General features: G+C 37.0%; 2 protein-coding genes and 2 long non-coding RNA genes across 7 annotated transcripts in view; 2 read left to right on the plus strand and 2 right to left on the minus strand.

The window, feature by feature from the left end:
* Positions 1 to 9,330, plus strand: part of LOC149610028 (protein FMC1 homolog) — a 35,065-nt gene extending 25,735 nt beyond the window's left edge. Inside the window, exon 3 of the mRNA XM_089859947.1 lies at positions 9,049 to 9,330. Coding sequence (XP_089716073.1) covers positions 9,049 to 9,099 — 51 coding nt within the window. The 3' untranslated portion in view covers positions 9,100 to 9,330. The remainder of the gene's footprint in view (positions 1 to 9,048) is intronic.
* On the minus strand, positions 2,088 to 3,517 carry LOC149610030 (uncharacterized). The gene is made up of 2 exons (XR_016376890.1): positions 3,238 to 3,517; positions 2,088 to 3,151 (listed from the first exon to the last, which is right to left on the minus strand). It is a non-coding gene; the product is annotated as an uncharacterized LOC149610030 (long non-coding RNA).
* On the plus strand, positions 3,668 to 7,488 carry LOC149610031 (uncharacterized). Its single transcript, XR_016376885.1, has 3 exons — positions 3,668 to 5,536; positions 7,117 to 7,244; positions 7,308 to 7,488. It is a non-coding gene; the product is annotated as an uncharacterized LOC149610031 (long non-coding RNA).
* Positions 9,331 to 11,503: 2,173 nt separating the features above from the next.
* The window catches only part of CenG1A (Centaurin gamma 1A), a 51,413-nt gene continuing 41,561 nt past the window's right edge, over positions 11,504 to 21,355 (minus strand). For 3 of the 4 annotated variants that reach the window (XM_089859861.1, XM_089859862.1, XM_089859864.1), the window contains 12 exons: positions 17,566 to 17,700; positions 15,490 to 15,818; positions 15,153 to 15,359; positions 14,993 to 15,070; positions 14,822 to 14,926; positions 14,486 to 14,657; positions 13,660 to 13,887; positions 13,098 to 13,493; positions 12,917 to 13,034; positions 12,652 to 12,841; positions 12,403 to 12,585; positions 11,504 to 12,294 (listed from right to left, as the gene is read on the minus strand). In XM_089859861.1, the coding sequence (XP_089715987.1) occupies positions 12,067 to 12,294; positions 12,403 to 12,585; positions 12,652 to 12,841; positions 12,917 to 13,034; positions 13,098 to 13,493; positions 13,660 to 13,887; positions 14,486 to 14,657; positions 14,822 to 14,926; positions 14,993 to 15,070; positions 15,153 to 15,359; positions 15,490 to 15,818; positions 17,566 to 17,700 (2,369 nt within the window). In that variant the 3' untranslated portion in view covers positions 11,504 to 12,066. The remainder of the gene's footprint in view (positions 12,295 to 12,402; positions 12,586 to 12,651; positions 12,842 to 12,916; positions 13,035 to 13,097; positions 13,494 to 13,659; positions 13,888 to 14,485; positions 14,658 to 14,821; positions 14,927 to 14,992; positions 15,071 to 15,152; positions 15,360 to 15,489; positions 15,819 to 17,565; positions 17,701 to 21,355) is intronic. The other variant, XM_089859863.1, reaches the window with a different exon arrangement.

Here is a 21,355-nt window from a genome sequence, read left to right on the forward strand (position 1 = left end):
TAATTTTTCTTTTACCAATTTTATTTATTTATAATATTATTATCATTGTAGTTTTCGTTATAAGGAACTAAATATTGATAAATTGAAATTAGATTAAGGGCTTGTTTACTCCGAATGATTTAATGTTGGATAGTATTATTTGGGTGTGCGTGATGGCTTTTAAACTTGAAGGGATGGTGAAATGTTTTTAATGATACGCTATTTTATCGCTTAGGTGTTACAATCGTATGGGTTAGTCCGACTCGCGATTGGTGAAATACACGAATTATTAGTAGTTCTTTAGGTCTTTCGAACTTGTTGACCCGAATAAATTAAATAAATGGTTCGAGAGCTCCAATTTTAGAGCATATAATTAGTGATTTTGGTAAGGCTAACTGAATAAATAGTTACTAATTCAAGTACCTCAATTAAATTAAAGTTAATTTTACCTGGCTTACATTCAATTGAAGGTGGGAATTATACTTAAGAATGAGTTTACACTGGGTTTAAAATGTTTAGTACCAGAAAAATATCACAAAACATGTTCTTACAAACTTACGCAAGAAAGTGGAAATATTTCAAGTAGTTTAAACTAACTTGATAAACATCGAACCCTATCTATAATAAATAAGTCTTAAAAACAAACAGAAATGTAAGAAGACCTTGAACTAGGCCTAGAGTATTAAGTTACATTTATTTTTTTTTTTTGTACACCTCATAGCCTATCTCTTATCGTCTCGTTTCACCCGAAATTTAAACAAATAAATTTAAATTTAGTATCAACGGTCAAAAATCAGCGACGCCAATCTATAATAACTCTTTAAAACAACAGAAATGTAAACAAACCTTGAACTATAGAATTTAGTTAAGTATCTCAAGATTATCTTCCCTTTCGTTTCATCAGAACTTTAAACAAATTTAAATTTCAAATTAAATATAATAAAGTTTGAATCATTATTATGCACAGTCATCTTTATATTTACATCCTAACGCTCCCTTTTGTTTCATTTTCAGCGCAATATTTATTTTTTATTACCGCTAGATTAATAATTTTATTTCAGAATCAACTAATCATATCCTAGGCCTACTTTTTTCTTTTTTTTATGAATTTATAATATCATCGTTCTCAGGTCATAATCACGCTTTTCCCTTTTTATTTTTAATTTATTGCTCTCTATCTACTTAATTTCCTTAAAGATTTTGTTTTTAAGGTCCGAACTTCAAAGTTCGTGAGCTAAAATAATCGGTATCTTTTAAGTATTCACTTCTTTTTTGGCACCTATTTCGTAATTTACCTGTTCATTATGAACGAGTGAATACGGTTAAAGGCTGCGTTTATGATGGTTTCATGTTTAACATATTTTACACTGGTTCCTGCCTTTATTCTTATTCATAGATTCATAGTTAACAGCTGAAATGAAGGAATACTCTTTCGTTTCAGGTTTAATTTCAGATATTCAAATTCCATCATCTTGATAAGGAAATTTAAATTAGATATAAATTTCATTCGTCATTCAGAACGTCGATAACCCACGCAGCAACCACGTGATTTATTAAAGAAAGCCAAGAGTTGCGTACCTTCTTTAATTAACGTGAAAACAAATATTCTTTGGTTCCCGAAAGTTTCTCTCATTAGGCCTATAGTAAAATTAAAATTCAAAAAACCTTATAAGAACTAATGACGTTTATGTCGTAACAAAACCCAATTTCAAATTTTTGCCCAATTATTAATGTCATGAAAGATAATTAACGTAAGGTTAATTAAGGGAACGCGGAAGACAGATTAATAAAGATGCTACAGCCTTAGTTTTTGAAAAAGCTCAGAAGGACTTCAACTTTTAAAACTTTGGAAAAATATATATAAAATTAACGGAATGGTTTTTGCTAAGTTTTATTATTGATTTTGTCAATTTATTTTACCAATATATGTCGATTAAAAAATGTTTATCAGACTATTTCATACTCCCTTTAAGAAATCCAGGGGCATGCTTTTCCTCCGAGCAACACTGTGCAGCAGCTGAAACACTTCTACAGGCGCTCTACAGTAAACGCGTGTTAGCCCTTGCTCCTAAATGTAGGCTTCGTCTCAGAGAAAAAAGAAACCTCGCTCATTTATGTATATTTATTTTTTTATTTTTCAAAATATTTTAATAAGAATACCGTATCAAATTGTATTTCACAGCGTAGTTTTAAACAAAATGAAGCCGATTATTTTTAACATGATAGGCGTAACTTACGGAGGGCGCTCATCCTTGGCAGGTTTTAAAATATCACCCCGCACTTAATTCCTAAAAAAAATTCAAGGTCTGTTTGCACCGAAGAGAAGGTTTAGGCGGATAGATTCGCAATGTTAAATAGTATATGGATAAAAATAGTTCTTGAAGACGGATCTCGAATCGAAGTATATTTATTCCATTCTATCTTGAGATGTCTTGAACTAGTTTTTTCCGTAGGTTATTTTACATTAAGTAACACGCCGCGGTAAGTTTGAATCCAATGCAATTTAACGTTGGATATACTCCTAGTTTCGAATCGTACGCACGCGTGCTTGTATGTTTTAAGAAAGGGGGGGTCGCGTATTTTAGTGGGGGTGTACTTCGTGTTGACACACCGGCGTACCGCGTCACCGGAACTCCATCTTATTGGCTCGCTTTGTAGATTGCCGACTAAAGCACGTGATTGTCTCGTGTCTACCCTGGCTGTGTAGTGTAGCTACCAGCACAGACTCCGGGGCCTTCCATTCATAACTGGCTTGTTTTAGCCGTGCCAGACTTTTCCAAGTATCTTCCGGTAGTCAGCCCAGGGGTATAAACTTTACTTATATACCATCCACTCTCAAACTGTATAGCTTCTATTTGCCAAATAAAAAACCCCTATCGGTCGTCAAGCAAAGTTTTTGATGCGGTTGGCACTTTGGCAATAAATGCTCCGTGAACTCCTGAAGATATCCAAGTAGACTCTGGCCTAATATACCTGTCAAAAATTATCTTTTTCTCCTCAAAATGATTTTTTATTTACGCGCCAGTTTCATCCAGTTGGTCTCTCGTATTCCTGGAAGCAGTTAGCACGTGCTCACTGCTGGAAGTGGGTTTTGCGCCAAATTACGGGTTATTAATATATATTTTCTAACCAAATTCACGTGCAATATAATTTCCCTTTTATTTTATTTTTTCTAAAACGAATGTTTACATAAGTCAGGTTGTCAATTAATGAATGAATAATGTACTGTTTTATTTCAATGATACATGAGAAACGTACCTATGGTTTTGAAATGCAAACCTTGGGTTTACTTTCAAATTAAAAGCAGTCAATGTGTTAGAGCTAGAACACTTGGCTTGGATTTTTCTAGCTTAAGACCTTTGGAACTTCTGACTTCTCGAGTATCATGAACTCCTTGGGATTTTCCTTCTAAAATATTTTAGATTAAAAATAAATTTTTCAAGGGTTAATACTGACTAGATATGGTTTAAGTTTGTACGTTGTTTTCTCAACTATTGGTATCATTATTTTATACAGGGTGTTTCTGAAAAGTCTTTCATAAATTGATGTACAAAAGTATAATTAGAAAATGTTCACGACATTCTAATTATAATTATCAAATATTGTTGAATTATTAGTACAATAATTTAACAATTAAACTAAAATCCTTATATATCTTTGTTGATATAGTGTATAAAGTTTCAATTATTATAGTTCAAACAAGGTTTAGACAAGGCATTCCATGGTTTCTAGATGCTACGAAATATAGCACAGTCATAAAACATGTATACAGCGTATATGGGTTTTTTTCTACAAGATACCGAAACCAAGATGATTAGAGTATCTAGACTTTTTATTGCCGACTAAACGCTTGGTATTTGCTTTTCCAGATAGTGATTACAAAGCGAATTCAGTTTTTTTAATAGCTTTCATCTTTTTCTTGGATATTGAACTATTGCAACGTGATAACTCAGGATTTTAAGACAAACATTTTCCAAAGAAATTTCATATTTTTCTATTTTAATCGTATAGTGTTTTGATTGATTTGAATACTTGATTATCTCGTTTCTATTATTTATTGCTAATCTTGTTCCTGGTAGCATTATCTAGGTTTAGTGAATGTTATTATACTTGAAGGTGAAGGTGCAAGAGCTAGTGTCATGACCCCTGTAAAATCGATAGATATTAATAAAAACTGTCTTAATGACTATTGAAAAAGTAAAAGATAAGAGAACAAAATGGAATGACTTAAGGACCAGATATTGACATTTTTCAAAGAATTGACTGTAAAGAAGGCAGCAGCGGGTGGGTAAAAATTATTAGAAATACGTCACAGGCAACTAAGCTTCTTTGAACCACGCCTTTCCTCAGTCAAGTGCATGGCTATAACGCATTTCAAATATTTTTTACTTCCACCCGCCGATGTCTTCTTTACAGACCTTTTAACCCACGAAGCTAAACTTTTGTAGTGAAGTTCATCTTTATTACAACTAGGATTATAAAGTCGAAAGTTATTAAACATTTTATTAAATGTATATTGATATCGCAACGTATCAGCGACTTTCCTACAAAGCTTATTGGAAATGATGTAACGTTAGAAACTTGGGATTTCCTAACTGCAGAATCGAATCCATTTATCGATTAAAAGTACGCTTTTGTTGAGAGAAATAAGTAGGCTGCGTGTTTGGACTTTTAGGGGCATCTATTTTGGTTGCTCAGTATCATAGAAACGTGGTATGAACAAATGATTAAGAGCAGATTCCATTTTTGGAGCTGTATATTGTATATCTTGAAAGTGAAGATTACTCCATTAATGAAAATCGAGATCCAGGTCGGTCACTTTGGAATCAGAGTGTCTTCTTATCTTCTTGTTTAATCAAACAAATATATAATGAAGTAAAAATAATCGATACTCTTTGGAACCTATATGAAAGGGAATTGAATAGTAGCAGAAATAAATAGGGCGAAGGAAGTACGTATCTCCAGCTATAGTTAGTGTAAGGGGTCCCTTTCTCATAAAACACGGTCTGGGGCGCTAAATTTGAATTCATCCACTCCTCAGAGAGAGGCAACTTATCTAGGGAAATTTTCTTACACGCGCCACCACACGATCATAAAGCTAACTAAAATCATTCAAGGAAATAGTTTCTCGGGGAAGTGTATTTATCCGCGAGTTCCCGCCAAAAACGCGATTCTTCATGGGAAGGCTCGAGAAACCCCTTTGATACGTACTTCCCCTTATTTCCTTCTGATAGTTGTAAATCCACCAAAGCTTTTACTGCTAATTATGAAATATTCCTGCTGTCTTTGATGAAACTTATGTCAGGGTTAATGAAAACAGGAATACAATAGAAATTCTTTCTCCCTAATTTTAATATGAACCATGTGTAGTTAATTATAATCCAAATTTGCGAGACTAGGCAAATAAGTTGACTCTAAAACAATGTATTCAATCAGAGATGTCTTGGAAATTGTGCGGTGATTTTTTGTGGGGATTCTACTGTACTTCACTCCTTGGAACAGAATATCCTTTTTTTTTCTCTTAGGCTCTTGGACTTGGCGTGGTACCACGAGTACTGTAAGTTTATTGCAATATTTCATAAAAAACTTCATTCACAAGGATATCCAGTTAATCCACGTCAGTAATTCTACGCAACCAGCTTCATCTTCTCACCACTCATATACACGTACATTACATAAAAGTATAGAAGTACATACAAGTGACATGTTATATGAATTACTTTTTTTGAAACCCGCGTGGGATGACATACGCGCTACACGTCTTTTTTATACGGTATTATCAAGAAGTAATATCTAGTTTATTAGGGAGAAGGTATAAATTCGCCACATTTCTAGATTTATTTCCAGTCCAGACTTAGGTCCGGAGTTAATCCCCGCCTGTAAATTGCAACCAGCATCTCATTGGTTCTTGAAAACTCACGTCAGGGCGACGCGAATGACGAAAATTACGTATTTTCCGACTGAGGAGAGGCGAAATAGCCCGGCCTTCTTTTACGTCCCCCCCCCCTTGTATTTTGAAAGGGGGACTGGGACTATGGCGCACGAATACTTAGGCATCTTTCACCTTCTCCCTAATAAACTACATATCACTTCTTGGTATTATAATACTAGCGAGCGAAAGTTCATTGAGAGGTTATTAATAAATGTATCGTGGATGGTGGTGCGGTTATACTTGTCTAGGCCGGCGAATGACTTAGACTAATGCGCCGGCAATGCCTCATCTCATTCTCAAAGTCAAGTTGAAGGCAGTCAAGGCCTAAATGAGTATAGCTTCTAAGTATAACGCCAAGAGCTCTCGAAAAAGGTTTTAAAAACTAAGGCGTTTGACTCTGTCGAGGGCCATGTGTCCTCTGATGAAACGTTAACATATCATTTCTCGAGACACTTTTATGTGTCATTTGACCTCGAAAGATCTTTTAATTAACTCTTGTAAAAGTCTTTATGGAGAAGTTGGTTACCCTTAAGTGTTCTTAACCCCTTCTTCAACGTGGTCATGTCAATTTTTTTTTCGACATAATTGCTATAATTATATGGTTATAGCTTTTCATATATTGAATAATTTGGCTGTATCCTTTATTTTTTTCAAACTTTTTTATCGCTTGTCTCTTTACGTTAGGCTTCCATGTATTATTGTTAAAATGGTGTAAGTTTGACACTCCTTGAACTCTCCGAGTAGTGATTCTATTGCCTATAGCATAAGTTTATATTATAATATATGTTGTATAAAGTTCATCTCCATATTTAGTTTATAGAAAAGGCAACGAGAAAGTTTGAAGTGAGGGTCTAGAGAAGGAATTATGTGTCTTTGGTACGATCATAAGTTAATAAGATATCTTCCATAAGTATGCTAGAGACTTAAAGCTCGAGCTAGTTCGAGAACGACGCCAGAATTGACTACACGCAGTTTTGCGGTCCATCTTCCTATTTAGACTGTACTAAGCTTTTGACAGCGCCTCACCGGGAGTCGCTTTACAATAATCCATGACGTTTCACCTACGTCACTTCTCGATAACCACTGACAAACTTATGGAACATATCTTATGAACTTATGGTACGATGGATGAATTATTTAATATTTACACGAATATGCCATTGCGATTAACATATACCAATGTCATTAAAGTATTTTTCTTACAGTTTTCAACTTCTTAAGAAATAAATATAGCCACCATATCATCGTAATTATTATAATTCGAAGAACGTTAGTACTTAAATTTTTAAATAAACGTAAGCGGAACGAATAATCAAAATTGACACCACAGAAGGTAAGATTTCAAATGAAAACGCCTTGAATTACCGTCTCTGGCGTAACAGAGAATTTTCTTCAGGGTTATTTATCCACGTGTTCAACCAGACTTTCCTGACGTTTTTCCCGCCGAATTCTTTAATGTTACCGGTTTCGCATACCATAATTTCCAGCGTTTATGGAATTTCGTTTTCTTAAAACCTTCATTCCTATGCTTAAATGTATTTCAGCTTACTGTATAAATTTACAAAGTTTGCTCGCTTCTTTATGTTATTTAGAGCACATATTTGATAGATACGAATTTTTTATTCTTCCCTCGACCTCCTCTGCTATAAATAGCCTGATTTGGAAAACAAAACCCCTTCGTTATTGATATTTTGAAACCATACAAGGGTTGAGAAATTGGGTTCGCCTTAGCTCGCGTTGACTGGTCATGGAGGGTCACGAAGACGATAACGTAGCTCATTCTTACAATGTCTCTTGAAAAACATAAAATATGGATTTTAGCCATGGAAAAAAAAGTTCAAGTTTTTCAAATCACTTTTCAAAACTTTCCTAAAAAATGGTTTAACCTCGATTCCCCAATTTAATTTATAGGGAAGGGTCATAGAGACGAGATAAAACGGGTATAGGCCTAACATAGTTCATTCTGACATGGAAAAAGGTTCCAGCTTTGGTCCAGACGCTTTCAAATCAGAGTGCACTTTCTTCCTAAAAAAAGGTTTAACCCCGATTCCCAAATTAATGTTTATTACACAGACACGCGGCACTTTAAGAAGAAGTTGAATTTAGGTCAAAAGTCAGGAATGCTACTAGAATTACTTAGATGTTGTTTTTAAACCTTTCCAACTGAAATAAAATCGTGGTACTTCAAACTCTACAACCTTGAAGTGAGGAGAGAGGTACGTGGACGTATGCGCACCGAACTGTCACTTCAGTGTTTAAGTTACGGCCTTGAGAATAGACGCGGGTAGTGTCCAACCCCTGGTAAGGAACTATTTTATCCACGAATGCCCCTTGATATGTTACCCGATTCAACCGGTTCTGTTTTTATTAGCTATCGTTGTTTCAACAGTAAGAAGATCCTTTTGTTATCACGCCTTTTCAGTACCAGAAAGAGACTTTAGACACTGTTTCAAAAGCGACAATTAAATATATCATAAATCACCATATAATACCAGGAAGAATATGATAATTTAATAGTGTATCTTCTCTTTTATATATTTCACGAGTTTGGATCGTGATATTTATTAATATTAAAAGAGTCAGTGTTGCTTTGTTATTGTTATCTCCTTTATCATATTTTATTGACGGAATGGAATACGTGTATTATAACAGTGCTATTGAAACAGTTGTATCAACACAAGGATTTTCACTAAAGAAAGATTGGGTTTATATTTCGTAAGATGGTAAAGGGGGCGGGGAGAGAATCATCACAGTAATTTCGGTAATTTCGAAAATTGATGAAACATACAGTTGATAAGAAATCATTGTAATTATTGACTTCAACGTAATAATTTTAACCTCGAGGATGTATAGTACTGTTTTGAGGATGAGGGAAAGTTTGGCGCCAAAATTTTAACTTTAGTTGGATGTTGAACTTCATAGATGGCAGGGCAAATAACATACCCGGTGTTTTTAACTTTTTGGCGCTCAACTCCACGTGCTTAATTATTACTCCGTGTGGTTATGTAGGCAGACCTATAGAAAACTAAAGAAGGTTAAGACACCCAGTAGGCCTGAAACACTATAGGTTCTATTGCTGAAATCTTGCTTCAATTATGCAGGCCAAGAGCCCACCAAATGTTACCCACTTTTTTCAGTTTCTTGGACAGTTGGACTGGAAGAATAAGCTAAAACCCCCGTTCTTCTGATGCCATCGCCTATCGTCGCCCCTTGCGGGAGGGTCCCGAAACTTTTCGACTCATAGATCACGTCGAAAAACTTTCAATATTGGTCGCCGCTTGGCGATCGAGAGGCTCTACCCCAAAAGAACCATGAGCCGTATCTCCATTGCAGTCCATCTGTGTTGAATGGTCTTAGTTTCATCCATTTCGCTCCATTGCCGAATCACAAGAAAATAAATTAAAAGATGTATATACCTATATTTTTATTTGATTGTTAATGTTTACGACACGTTTCTTTGTTGTACCTTTCATGAATTTGCCAAACTTAAATACAATGGGTTAGGGGTAGTTTAATTATTCATGATACCATGGTTTCATGTCTGGAGGAGCAGTTTGGAAAAAATTCTTATTTCTAAGCCTGCTCCGGGCCGCTCGTCTAAACTTTTGAACTTTGACAACGGTCACGGAGTGGCGTCTTTGGTGACGTTTTGGCGCCGGCGGCCGGCTCGGCGGCTCCTGTGTAAGATGATGTGCCATTCAGTTTGTGTCGGATTTTGTCGGTATTTTCGATAATTATGAATATAATTAATAAGATATTGCTTATCAAGTAGTGTTAATTTAAATAAACGCGTACTATCGGTTATAATTTATCACTGGATTACGAAACTAATGGACTACCAAGGCTTAACTAGTGAAGAAGGCACATCGCGGACTCGCGGGCATCGCCGTACTCCGTAGCCGGTGGTGGCCGTAGGATATAAAAGGTAGGTAGTTTTCCAAACCATTTATTCGGGTTGTCTTATTTAAAAGTGTTGCGAAATACGGTTTTAAGGCAAGTGATTTAAGGATAAAGAGGGACTTGATGGAGGGTCGTCACAAAGGTCATAAGTCACGGAACCACTATATAGGTTCATTCCATGCAATTTTGAGCAAACGCGTCCCATTCCTTTGTTTAAAGATACAGGTGTCGCGACATTGTTTAGTTTTAATTAAAAAGTACATAAAAACAAAAATAAAGAGGACAATCAGTTTTTTCAAATTTTATTGGCCATTGCCATTTTTATAGGATCGTGACTTCCATTCCTTTCAGACAAATGTTTCGTGAGTTTCTAGATATTATATTTACCACCACTCTATTGATATTATTATTGTTAATTAATGCAGTTAAAATAGAAAAACCTTAAATAATTAAACTTTAGTTTGATGTAAAATTGAGGAACTCTAGACAGGGGCCGGGTTTAATTAGTTATTAATGTTCAACTAGTAGTAATAGTTATAATATTATATCTGTCCCTTGGCAGTGGCGGTTTGAACCAAATAACTAAACTCTCTTTTTGTTAAGCGAAAATATAAGTTACGAAATACTAAATTATATTCTCTATAGTTGTACTACTAAACATTTGGTTGTTTTGTAATTAATTTGTTTGTTTTTTTTCTTAGACATACGCACTCTCGCTATAATATTTCTCTAAATATATAAATTACATATACAATAATTATTTTTATACAAAATGTTACAACAAAGTTATTCTGTACATTCATTATAAGTTCTTCGAGGCCTTTTGCTTATCGACTCGACAACCAAGCAGTTATTATTTATTTTTTAATTATCATATTGTACAATGATTTTAATTAGGGCTACGTAAGAACCCTGAAATTCTTACGTATTTTATTTTTTTTTTAAAGTTTGTTATCATTCTGTACAAAGTTTCTAATTGATCGACTAGCCTGCTTTTAATCATTTTCTTCGCTATTACAAACTAGGTTAATTTTTTTTTTAAACACTTCGGAAAAATACATTGGGCAGATTTCTATCGCTGATTAATTAAGCTTTTGAGTCGCTTAATTTATAGGAATGCGTTAATTGAGAAGTTAATTTGTATTTATAAAGTACGATATATAAAGCGCGTTAAAGTAACCAGTTTAATTGTCAAAGAAGAGTTATCGACACAATTGCATGTTCTTTCAAATTTAAAACTTAATATTGTGTCTATAACGTTCTTAAATATTAAAGTTAGATTAGTGGGGAAACAATTAATTATTAATTAAGTGGAATAGTTGCATATTTTAATTAATTAAGTTAAAACGTTAAGGTTTTATTTTTAGTTTTCAAAAAGGCAAAGTGAGTGATTGATAGTGCATAGCTGCGTAAAAACTCATAAAAATAGTAATACATTTTCAAGCCTAATTAGCCTTATTCCTGATCAGCGCCACCTACCCATAGCGGCGACTTTGAGAACTACTGTAAGCGGCAAGCCAATCAGATGTCGCTAAAATCTGGTGACGTCACTGACTGGCACTCTACCAAAAATGACGTCACCAGATTTTAGCGATATCTGATTGGCTTGCCGCTTACAGTAGTTCTCAAAGTCACCGCTATGGGTAGATGGCGCTGATCAGGAATAAGGCTAATTAAAGAATTAGGAATGCATTTTTTTTTAGTAAAGTGTAGCTTAGCTTTTAATTAATACCGATTACGTGGTGTGTGGTGTAAGTCCACTATCTATAATTTGTTTAACTTTAGGTGAAGGGATTTAAGATTCAATCGTTTTCAATCAAAAAGGCCAATATTTTTGAGTTTTTGACTTTTAGTCAATAATTAATGTTATCTTTTGACTTATCACTATAGTTTTCATTTTGAACCGATACGATACCGTAACACGATTTGGATTTTTAGTATATCTTTCCAAATCCGATTTTAATTACTTCTAAATCACCCACCGTATCACGTTCACGTCTGTCTCGAACAAGAAATGAATTTAGTCCAGCTGCTTTTTTTAATTAAATTAGCACTTCAGTCCCAAGGCCAACGCGCTTATTTTTTTTTTTGGTATTATTTAATTTTTAAAATGAATATAAGAGATGAAGTTTTTAATTCTTTTTTTTTTACAATGATGAATGATGAAATAACTTATCAAAACAAAAATTTTAAATTCACTTTGTTTCAATATTATATTATAATCGTATTAAATTAAGAGGTGAAGTCTTTTTATCTTATATGATACTAGCGGGAAGTTTTTCAAACACGTCAGATTTTTTAGAAACACTACCTCTTCTCCTGGAGAGTGTACCAGAGTTGACCCCCGATGACTGCATGGTCATATTTGTTTCTGGGCAACCACTGTGTACGAGCAAATCTTGAACTTCTTGAGTACCGGTGTTTTTGGCATAAACTAAGGCCGTTCGACCATCGGAATCTGTCGCTTTTACATTCGCATTGTTCTGAAATTAATATTAAGTTGGTTGGGGTGTTTTGATGAAAACGTTGGAAATCTTACACTTCTACAAAAGCGTGTGGATTGACAGCCTAAATAAGTTAAGTTTTCTTACCCATAATAGTAACTGAGTTATAGGTAAATTCCCCATTGCTGCAGCAAGATGCAACGCCGTTCGTGGGTCCCTAGGACCAACTGCAGAATTGACTTGCTCGGTTAATGTTCCCGCAGCTGATGCAATAGCTAAAACTAAAGCCACTCCTTTAACGTCAGCTTTACAGACAGCTTCAATCAATTGCTGTAGAAAATGTTTTCAAAGTGATTTTAGGCTAAATTGAAAAATAAGCTGGGAAATTGTAGTTACCTGTCCAAGAGAAATACTGGAAGTACTTGGCGCGAGATATTCTTTGAACTCGTACTTGGATCTGATCCATCGTTCTTTTTCTTCCCTGCTAGAATTAGGTGTAGGTTTCGCCCGACTTCGAGTGTTACCCTCCCATATGCTATTGGCGGCAGCGTTTCCTAACGCCATCATGACGCTAATGTATTCAGCCCTGAAATTAGTGCAGTTTTTCGAATTTTTAATGTCCCGCGGAAACTCTGCGTCAGATTTACAAGGTTGTACTTACGACCAGTCATCTAAATCTAATGAGCGAACTCTAGATATGTGAGAACCCAAATTTCTATGAATGCCAGAACATTCTATACACATGAGGGCTCCTAAATTTAAGCTCGCCCAGTCAGGGTCTAGAAAGGAAATGATTACTTAAAGAGTTTCTTCCCATGAATATTGTAGTTCCATGTACTTACTAGGAGCGTCACAGTCAACGCAATGCGTGTTTCCTGGAATGCTTGTTCTGATAGCTTGTACCGCCGCTTGATCAACGTTACTATTCATTCTAGATTTAGTCTTGCAGCTTTCGTTTCCTTGTAAACTATTGAGAATCTGTTGTTCGATGGCCGAGACCCAAGCTTCTCGGTCATCCGTGTTTGTCGCTTCGAAATGCCATTGTTTATTATCCAAAGACACTATAATGAATTCGTAGCCATCGGAATCCGCTTCCATGGCTTCCAAATTTTTGGCCCCTGTAGATTTCATCCTCCTATGTCTTTTCTTGACATTTGGGGTGTCCAATTTAGAGAGCAGGGGGCTCGTGCTTGGGACGAGGTTGCCTGCTAAATGACTTTCGCTTCCGTTGACGACACCTTGTTGAAAGACACACGCGTTACCACGGTTATGATTTCATTTATACGGTGACGACAAAAGTTATTAGCAGCATGGTACAATGTCACTCAAAACTTATTTACCGTTTTTACTTCTACGAAGTTTTGGGTGTGGAAGCGCGTGATTAAGGGAAACAAAATGGGTTACCTGAGTTAGCGTTAGTGATACCGATGGTCGTATCTTCGCTTCCCGCCAAGGGCACTGAACCCCTGCGTACGGACAGGTGCTGGTGGAGGTGGCTGTAGGAGGAGGGACCCAATAGGGATTCGCGTTCCCGGTCTTTGTGATGTTTGGAAGCGAATGTGGAGAGCAGGGGGGAGGAAGAGCTCGAGGAAGAATGATAGGTAACTGCGCTTTGGGGATGATACTGGACGCCTAAGATAAGCACACAGGGTTTTTAAGCCAGGTTAATGATTCAATTTAACAACTACATCGTATATTCGTGTTTTAAACGTTAAAAGATATTCCCAAATTTGTAATACAATGATAGTTAATGAATGAAGAAGACCAATTACATAATTTTCCCAAAATTTGCGCCACTAACCTAAATTTTTTCTACTCATGTTACATGGTACTCATATTTTTTGTGAGAACAATATTCATGTTTTTGTTTTGGGAAAACTAGGTTTTAGCAGAAAAACAATTAACAATTAATGATAATACACGGGTTACCAAATGTTTAAAATGCTGAAGATGGTTGCAAACTTTTTACACTAAAGAAAACATGCGTTGAAAGGGGACAAGGAGTTGGAAAAGCCAGTGAAGTGAATTAAAAGGGTGGAACTTTTTCGAAGTTTCCGATAGAATCACCTTAATATAGTCACCACCACCAACACCAAAAGATGCACATTCCATATTTATAGATTCACCTCTTCATTATAGTTAGTACCATGCCACAAATAACCCCTTCTCTCGAAACTCGATCGTGTTAGTTATTAGATAAATAAATACAAGCTATTTCTAGTCTAAATACCTCCGGCCACTGTTAGGTTGCCCAGATCAGAGGTCAGCTCGTTGACCTGGTGGGAAGATGCGCTAGCCGATGTTGGACCCGCTGGCCTTGAACCTCGGGGTTTCTGACCAGGTATCTTAACAGTTGTGTGCATTAATGGAATCTCTTTCCCATGGACGTCATCCATATAGTCCTAGATTTCGAGTTTAGAGTTAGTTTTACAATTTGAGTTAAATCTCTACGACCAAGTAATTAGCGTTGAATATTTAAATGAAGTAAAAAATGGTACCATAACACTGAATTCTTGAGGAATAGTGATGGACCCATTATTTTTTTTTTATAACTTTGTATTCTTACGTGCAAGCTAGGATGATAAGTTAACCTTCCATCATTGGTCAAAGTGACGTATTTCTTCTTCCATTCTTTATTAAGAGCTTTGCAGCTTCTTTTGTAAAGGTAACCCTGAAATAAGAGTAAAGTTGATTACATTTCATGGTATTGAATTAAAAAAAACATCTTCGGAAATACCTGTCTTATAGGAATGACTCTACCACTTCCAACTTCCCCATTTCTAAGCTTTTTCTCGTCATCTCCTTTCTTAAGGGGCTATAAATAAGTAAACCGATATTTCGGTATCATTTTAATATTTAATTTCACGAAGGAAGGTTTCTGGTAATTTTCTTCTTACCGGAAAAAGGTTTGATCGTCTTCTCGTTTTTCTCGACGTTGTAGGAGTGGAACATGGCGTCGCTAACTCTTTACTGTCTTTCCCCGATATTAAATTACTAATGACTCCGCTAACGCTGTTATTAGATTGTGGCTCGATAATTGATGGCCTTTCTAAGCGATCTTTCGCGCCATAGTCGATTCTTTCTCGTATGGTAACACCACCGTCCTATTGATGGTAAAACAGTGACGATATTAGGCCTAATTGTAATACCCACAAACGACAGTATAAATTGAAAGTATATTGTATTTTTCCTAAAAAAAAATACTATGGTTAAGACAAGACTAACGCGACATACCTTCTGAGTCGTGGGTTGTACATTAGCTAGATGGTGGTTGACCCCGTGACTCGGTGAGGCCGATACAAAGTTGTTGGCTTGAGAAGATACAAGCATGGTCGGAGCGGGGGCGTTTAGCTGCGATGTGTGGCTGCTGAAACCGTTATTCGTGATACCGGTGGCAGTCATTGTTACTGGGTTTGTCGAGGGTCCCGTTGTCGTCGTCGGGGGTGCTTGCGTCCCTGGAGCTACGAAATAGTTACTTCTTAAAGGATGTCCGACTGGTGTGCTCGGTCGAGAATTAGTTGGGGTCAAGGCGGTCAACTTCTGTTGAACGATTTTTTGACAAGCTGCCAAGAGAAACAATAATTAATATTTTAAGAGTTCCAAAAAGATTTTCCCGGCCCCTGTAGTGTTTGCTTCTCATCTCTTCCGGAATTTATGGAATGCTCTATTGGATGGTTTATCTTAGCTCTTTACTAACAATGGGTTTGGAAGATGAATTATTTAACAAGGGAAAAATCTGCTATATAAAACTATAATATCCTCGCTTTGAAGCTAGCTAATATTAAAACATTCTCACCCCAATCTAAAAAAAAATGTAATAAAAGATATAAAAGACTTTACCCCATAGGAATTACCAGATGAAAAAAGGAAGGGAGAGGGCCTGAGGTCCCCATTAACGAAATTGCGCTTAGCTCGGCGAAACTACATCAGGGGATGCTTGCCGAAGAATCATTACCATTCGTAAAACGTTCGCCAACTAATGAAAACTACCCCTGGCTAATAACTTTCTCCTAGAAGCTTGAGCTCGGTTTTTTTTTAACCCCTAAGCTCTAGTCTTTTTTCTTCTTTCTTTTGGCTCGAGAAAGAGAAAAATACTTCGCGATTCTTCGTGCATTCCATGACCGTTTTGTTGAGTTCACCCATCTTTGAAACAATAGTTTATTTCAGGGTTGCCTTTCAAAAAAAGGATGAAAAATGAAGGGGCTTTTTATATTGGTTTCTTCCCGCATTGGTTGTAAGGTATTGAGTTAAATTCCCTCTTTTAAAAACGCGTTTATCTTCATTTTGGGACACGCGCGTGTCAAGATATTTTTGTTACCTAATATCACAAAAGATCTGGGTTACGCTGTTACAACGTAATTTAGTGTTGAATAACCAAGTCTATTGCGCGCTCAAGGGTTTTTTCTGCCATTTTAATTTTGTTGTGGATTATTTATTAATATAGGGTTTGAGGAGGAAAGTTTGACTTTCATGGTTAGGTACTCTATAAGTTAAGTGTTGCGCAACTAATGGATCAACGTAATTTATAGTCGGCTTCTTATAGAATTTAATTTCTTATTGCTCGAGTTGATTTGGACTTTTCATAAAAAACCCCAATTATTTGTTGATATTTGGCAGCTTATGTCGTGGTATTATTAGCACTCTTTCATTTTGTTTGGCCTCAAATTCTCCAAAGTTCTTTTGAAGTACCATAAACAGGCATTTATAAATCTTTGTGAATCTTAAGTTTTCTATAGATAAAAGAGTTTGTAATTTTGGGGCAAAGCCCTTAAGGTACTGGAAAGACTACATAAACACGAATTTGTTTACCTCCCAACCAACTCGTTTCCTATAAGCTGCAGCTTATAGTTTGTGATAATATAATTACTAACGTAGCTAAAAGGAACATAAGCGTTGTTGTATGGCTTTACCATTGTCCCTAATACGACTTTGGGATTCAAAGTAATCCAAAAATCCCAAAGTTGTAGGCCTACAGCTAGCACCCAAGGTTAGTTCCCCATATATTCTAACTGGACAACTCTTAACGACAACCATTTCTCTCATTCAATCCCTTCTAAGCATTTCCAACGGAAAGGCTTATAGTCCTTGAAAATTCCGTGGGCGAGAGTGGCAGCATTATATTAGTTGGTAGTATTTGAAGGAACTATTTACTAATTCTAGTAATTACTTATCAAACCACAAATAAATTAATTGAAACACGAGGCTACAAATACTAAGTACACAATATCGCCATGCAAGACGTAGTTCCCAGGGCCTATCAATAAGATTAGGAAGTGGTACCCTCGAGGTGCCTAGTAAAGCTTAGCTTACCATCTTGGAAAACCCTTTCGACGTTGAGTCCGTAAGTGGCGCACGTCTCGTAGTAAGAGCAACGCTTCAAGTCACTGGCGAGTTTCCTGGCTCTGGCGTCGTCGATTACTCTCGGATTACTCTCGCTGATCGCGTCTGCCACAAGAAAAAAGGGAAAAGGAAGATATACATTTAGAAGAAAAAAAAGGCAAGCAAGCAGCAGGGGTGTACTATACACCACCCTAAAGTTAATGGAAACATTATTGAGCCGCGGAGACTCTTCTTTTTTCAATTAACCGGATCCTGTGGGTGATTAATAATGTTATAAAGTTCGCGCACCAGAACACACTTCCTGCCATAATCATACCGAACCGATTTCAATCTCTCTCCCTCTCTCTTCAAATAAATGAATATACATATGGTTAGTTAGTTCATTTCCAAACCAAATCTATTACTGTAATTGAAGAGGGTTTAAGGGTTATTCAACTTTCACCTTTACCGGGAAGTAATGTATCTGAAACCATTTTTTTGAGGGGTAAATTGTGAAGGTGTGTCGACTGTCTAGGCTCTTTAAATGGATTGTACTTAAGATTATTGGTGAAGTACATATTTGAAAACGGACTGTTTATTTAATTCGAGTCTATTGAAGAAATGATCCGTCAGCAAGCAAGCCACTCTTCGACCCCTTTTAGACAAGAGGACCGAATTTAGTTCTATCTTCATTGGAAATATCGATTAAAAAGAAATCGAATTAAAGCTGAGCTAACAATCGCGTAACAACAGACTTAACAGTGAACATTTCCTGATTCCATAAAATCTCGTATAGACATCGCAAGTTTTGCTTCGGGGGTTTAAAATCGTAAGGACCGTTCCTAACAATACTCCCCTATCTTGTAAAAACCCTGAGGATGATTTGGGGAAGCGCGGGAGCATCCCGATAAAGACCGAGGGGTCGGCTATCTAATGGGAAATTTCTTTCTAAAATTTCTATAAGGAAACAAGGAAGTTTGGTTGGGAAAAAACCTGGTAGACTCGGGGAAATGTATGGGGAAAAAACATGGAAATCGGTTTTCCAAAAATTGTATGAACCCTGTTGAAGTAACGATCTATAATATATGTTTGTAGATCTATTTCAAATGATCTCACTTGGCTATGTCAAGAATAACAAGCAAGCTTTCCTTGTTAATTGTGCTACCCCACGAATAAAGAGAAGGAATGAATCGAGCTATCATCATCTTGAGCTTCCCGCCTATATAGGCGCTCCATCCGCAGACAGCGGGACGTCAATAAAACCTCTAGTCCGGGAGACTGAAAACTTTCTTTTCTATACATATATACTAGGCCTAACGGATAGAGAAAGAAAACTACTAGGGGCCCAGCCCAGCACACTATAAGGCACTAACCATGGAAGGGAATTAGGCTTAGAATGAACTGGGGAGGGGGGGGGTATAAGTAAGCTTCCCTCGAGGTGTAGTGTGACACGCGCAACTAGGAGGGTCAGGTGGGATAGACCTAGCTGGCTACAGTAGACGGGAATATCCTACAGGGTACGGATGGTGGGATATGATGGAGAGACGGAGAAGGAAGAAGAGCAAGAGCAGTCGCATCATTGAGGGGGGTCGAGCCTTGCGGGGGTTCGTCGTATTTAATTCGCTTTAGTTAGCTGCTGCTGTAAAATTAGGAAGTCGGTCTGCCGTTTCCTTAACGAGACTTTGGGATTCTCTCTAGATAGCTCTTTCTCTAACTAAATTAATTGGAGTCAAGAAAATTAAATTTATACTAGTACGTGGGGTAATTTCAATTTGTCTGACGTGACTAAACACTAAATGACTTTGGAAGTTTCTCCAGAAGTATATGCCTATAAGTTTAAACGGCTTAATCACTTTTACTGCAGGGTATTTTCAATGTCTGTACAATTAAGAATGATGACCTAAAAAAAAGTTTTGTTCTTAACGCGAGTTTCCTAGCTTCCATAAGGTTAGTTTGTTAATTAAATGTTGATTGTTTAATTGTGCTTGAAATGCGCGCTTCTATTGAGGTCAAAGGCCACAATGAAGACGTATAAATAGACAAATAATATAACTTTGACCAATTTAAATGGGTGTTCCAATAACCGGAAGTTGTTCCAATAACCGGAAGTTCTAACTTTATGTTGTAATTTCGTAACAGACGCGTCATGCTTTGTTTCCAGAACATCAACAATACTTTATTAAGCCTATTTCGTCCAAGGCTTATCTCGGATTAACGCGACCTACACGTTCACAAACTTTAGGAGCATGCAGGTTTTCCCCACTTATAATTAAAAGGTCAGAAGTTATTGGGTGGTTCCATCCTTGGGTGGGTTTTATGAAGAGAGGCTTATACATAAGCAAACATTTTACCCATCCTGTCAACGAGGCGCTTATGGATAAACAGAACGTGATTTATTGAACCTGGGTATGACGTTGGAGTTGGCCTTGAAATTTTGAATTCGGAGTTACTTAATCGCTCGTGAGATGGGGAATTATAGGCCTATACCTCTCATCCGCTAGATCCCGACATCCAGACGGGTCTCGAGAGCAATAATTTTACGAACACAGACATGCCAACGGGGTGACTTTAGTTACAGAAATTTATTTGAAATTATGAACGCGGGATTAATGCAAACTCATCGCGAACAATTTACCATTTTGGAAATTACATACAAAGAAATTAACACAGAGGGGTGAGGCAGCCATTGGGGTATTCTCTCTCTCACCAAGAATCACCGCTAGAGGCAGTGCGAGTCTGATAGCCTCCCGCGTGTAGTGAACTCGGGAGGGAGAACACCCCAATGGCGGCCTCGCCCCTGTGTGTTGGTTTTTCCGTATGTAATTTCCGAAATGTGACGCATGGTTTACCTCTAAAATTTTTAAGGTGTAATCTACGTATAACCGACCGAGATGAGTACACACGAGGGGGTTTATTTCATAAATCACTCCTTAGAAAAACACGGCGCGGTTTTTCGTCCCTTCCGAAATTGAGGGAATCCGGGAAATATCTCTTGTAGGAAAAATATGAAGTAACAAAAGATTTGTTTCTGTGGTATAAGGCGCTGCGGGCGAAGAAGTCTGTCTATCTCAGATCTCTTTTTTTTCTTCTCCTAACAACCCTCTTTCGTATATAAGAATCAAAGGAGAAGACCAAGAGGAAAAGATAAGGATGGGTAAGGAACGCATACAGGTAACAGGAATCATTGTGTAGCCATTTTCTGAACGTATCTATATGAGGATTTTGTTAGTCTGGTATGACTAATTTTACGTCGCGTTGCTACCAATCAATGAAATCACAGCTAGAAAGACGTCAGAATTATTAAGGCGTAACGGATAGTAAGTTATCAAGCCCGGCCCACAAAACCCGCATAGAAATTAACACGTGACATTTAGGGACGCAAAGATTCCTTTTAGCTATATGTATTCCTGACCAGGGATGTATCTTTGACAGGAGGCGGACGCGGACGCGCTCTTCAGCCTCGGGGCTCTAGTGATCAAATTGAAGCTTGACAAGCGCATCTTTTTTCTTCTTCCTAGCTTCTCTCTTATATACATCACTTCCCCGTTTCGAGGGAAGAAGTTATTTCGTGTCAAATGAAAAGGCGTCCGATTTGAAGGAGTTTATATATAAGGGATGAGGAAGAAGATGGGGATGGGGATGTTCTAGAGCAGTCTGGAGCAACCCTGGGCGCGCTCGATTGATGACGCGAAAGCATGGGAAGGATGCGTCTTCCCACCAAAGGTTCTCCCTTTAATTAGGCTTTACTCTGAAGACCCTACTACACTTTTAGCCACTTGGG

The sequence above is a fragment of the Phalangium opilio genome, unplaced genomic scaffold (assembly GCF_054372755.1).
Source record: "Phalangium opilio isolate 3A_F unplaced genomic scaffold, DU_Popi_V2 ptg000344l_1, whole genome shotgun sequence".
Classification (NCBI taxonomy): domain Eukaryota; kingdom Metazoa; phylum Arthropoda; class Arachnida; order Opiliones; family Phalangiidae; genus Phalangium; species Phalangium opilio.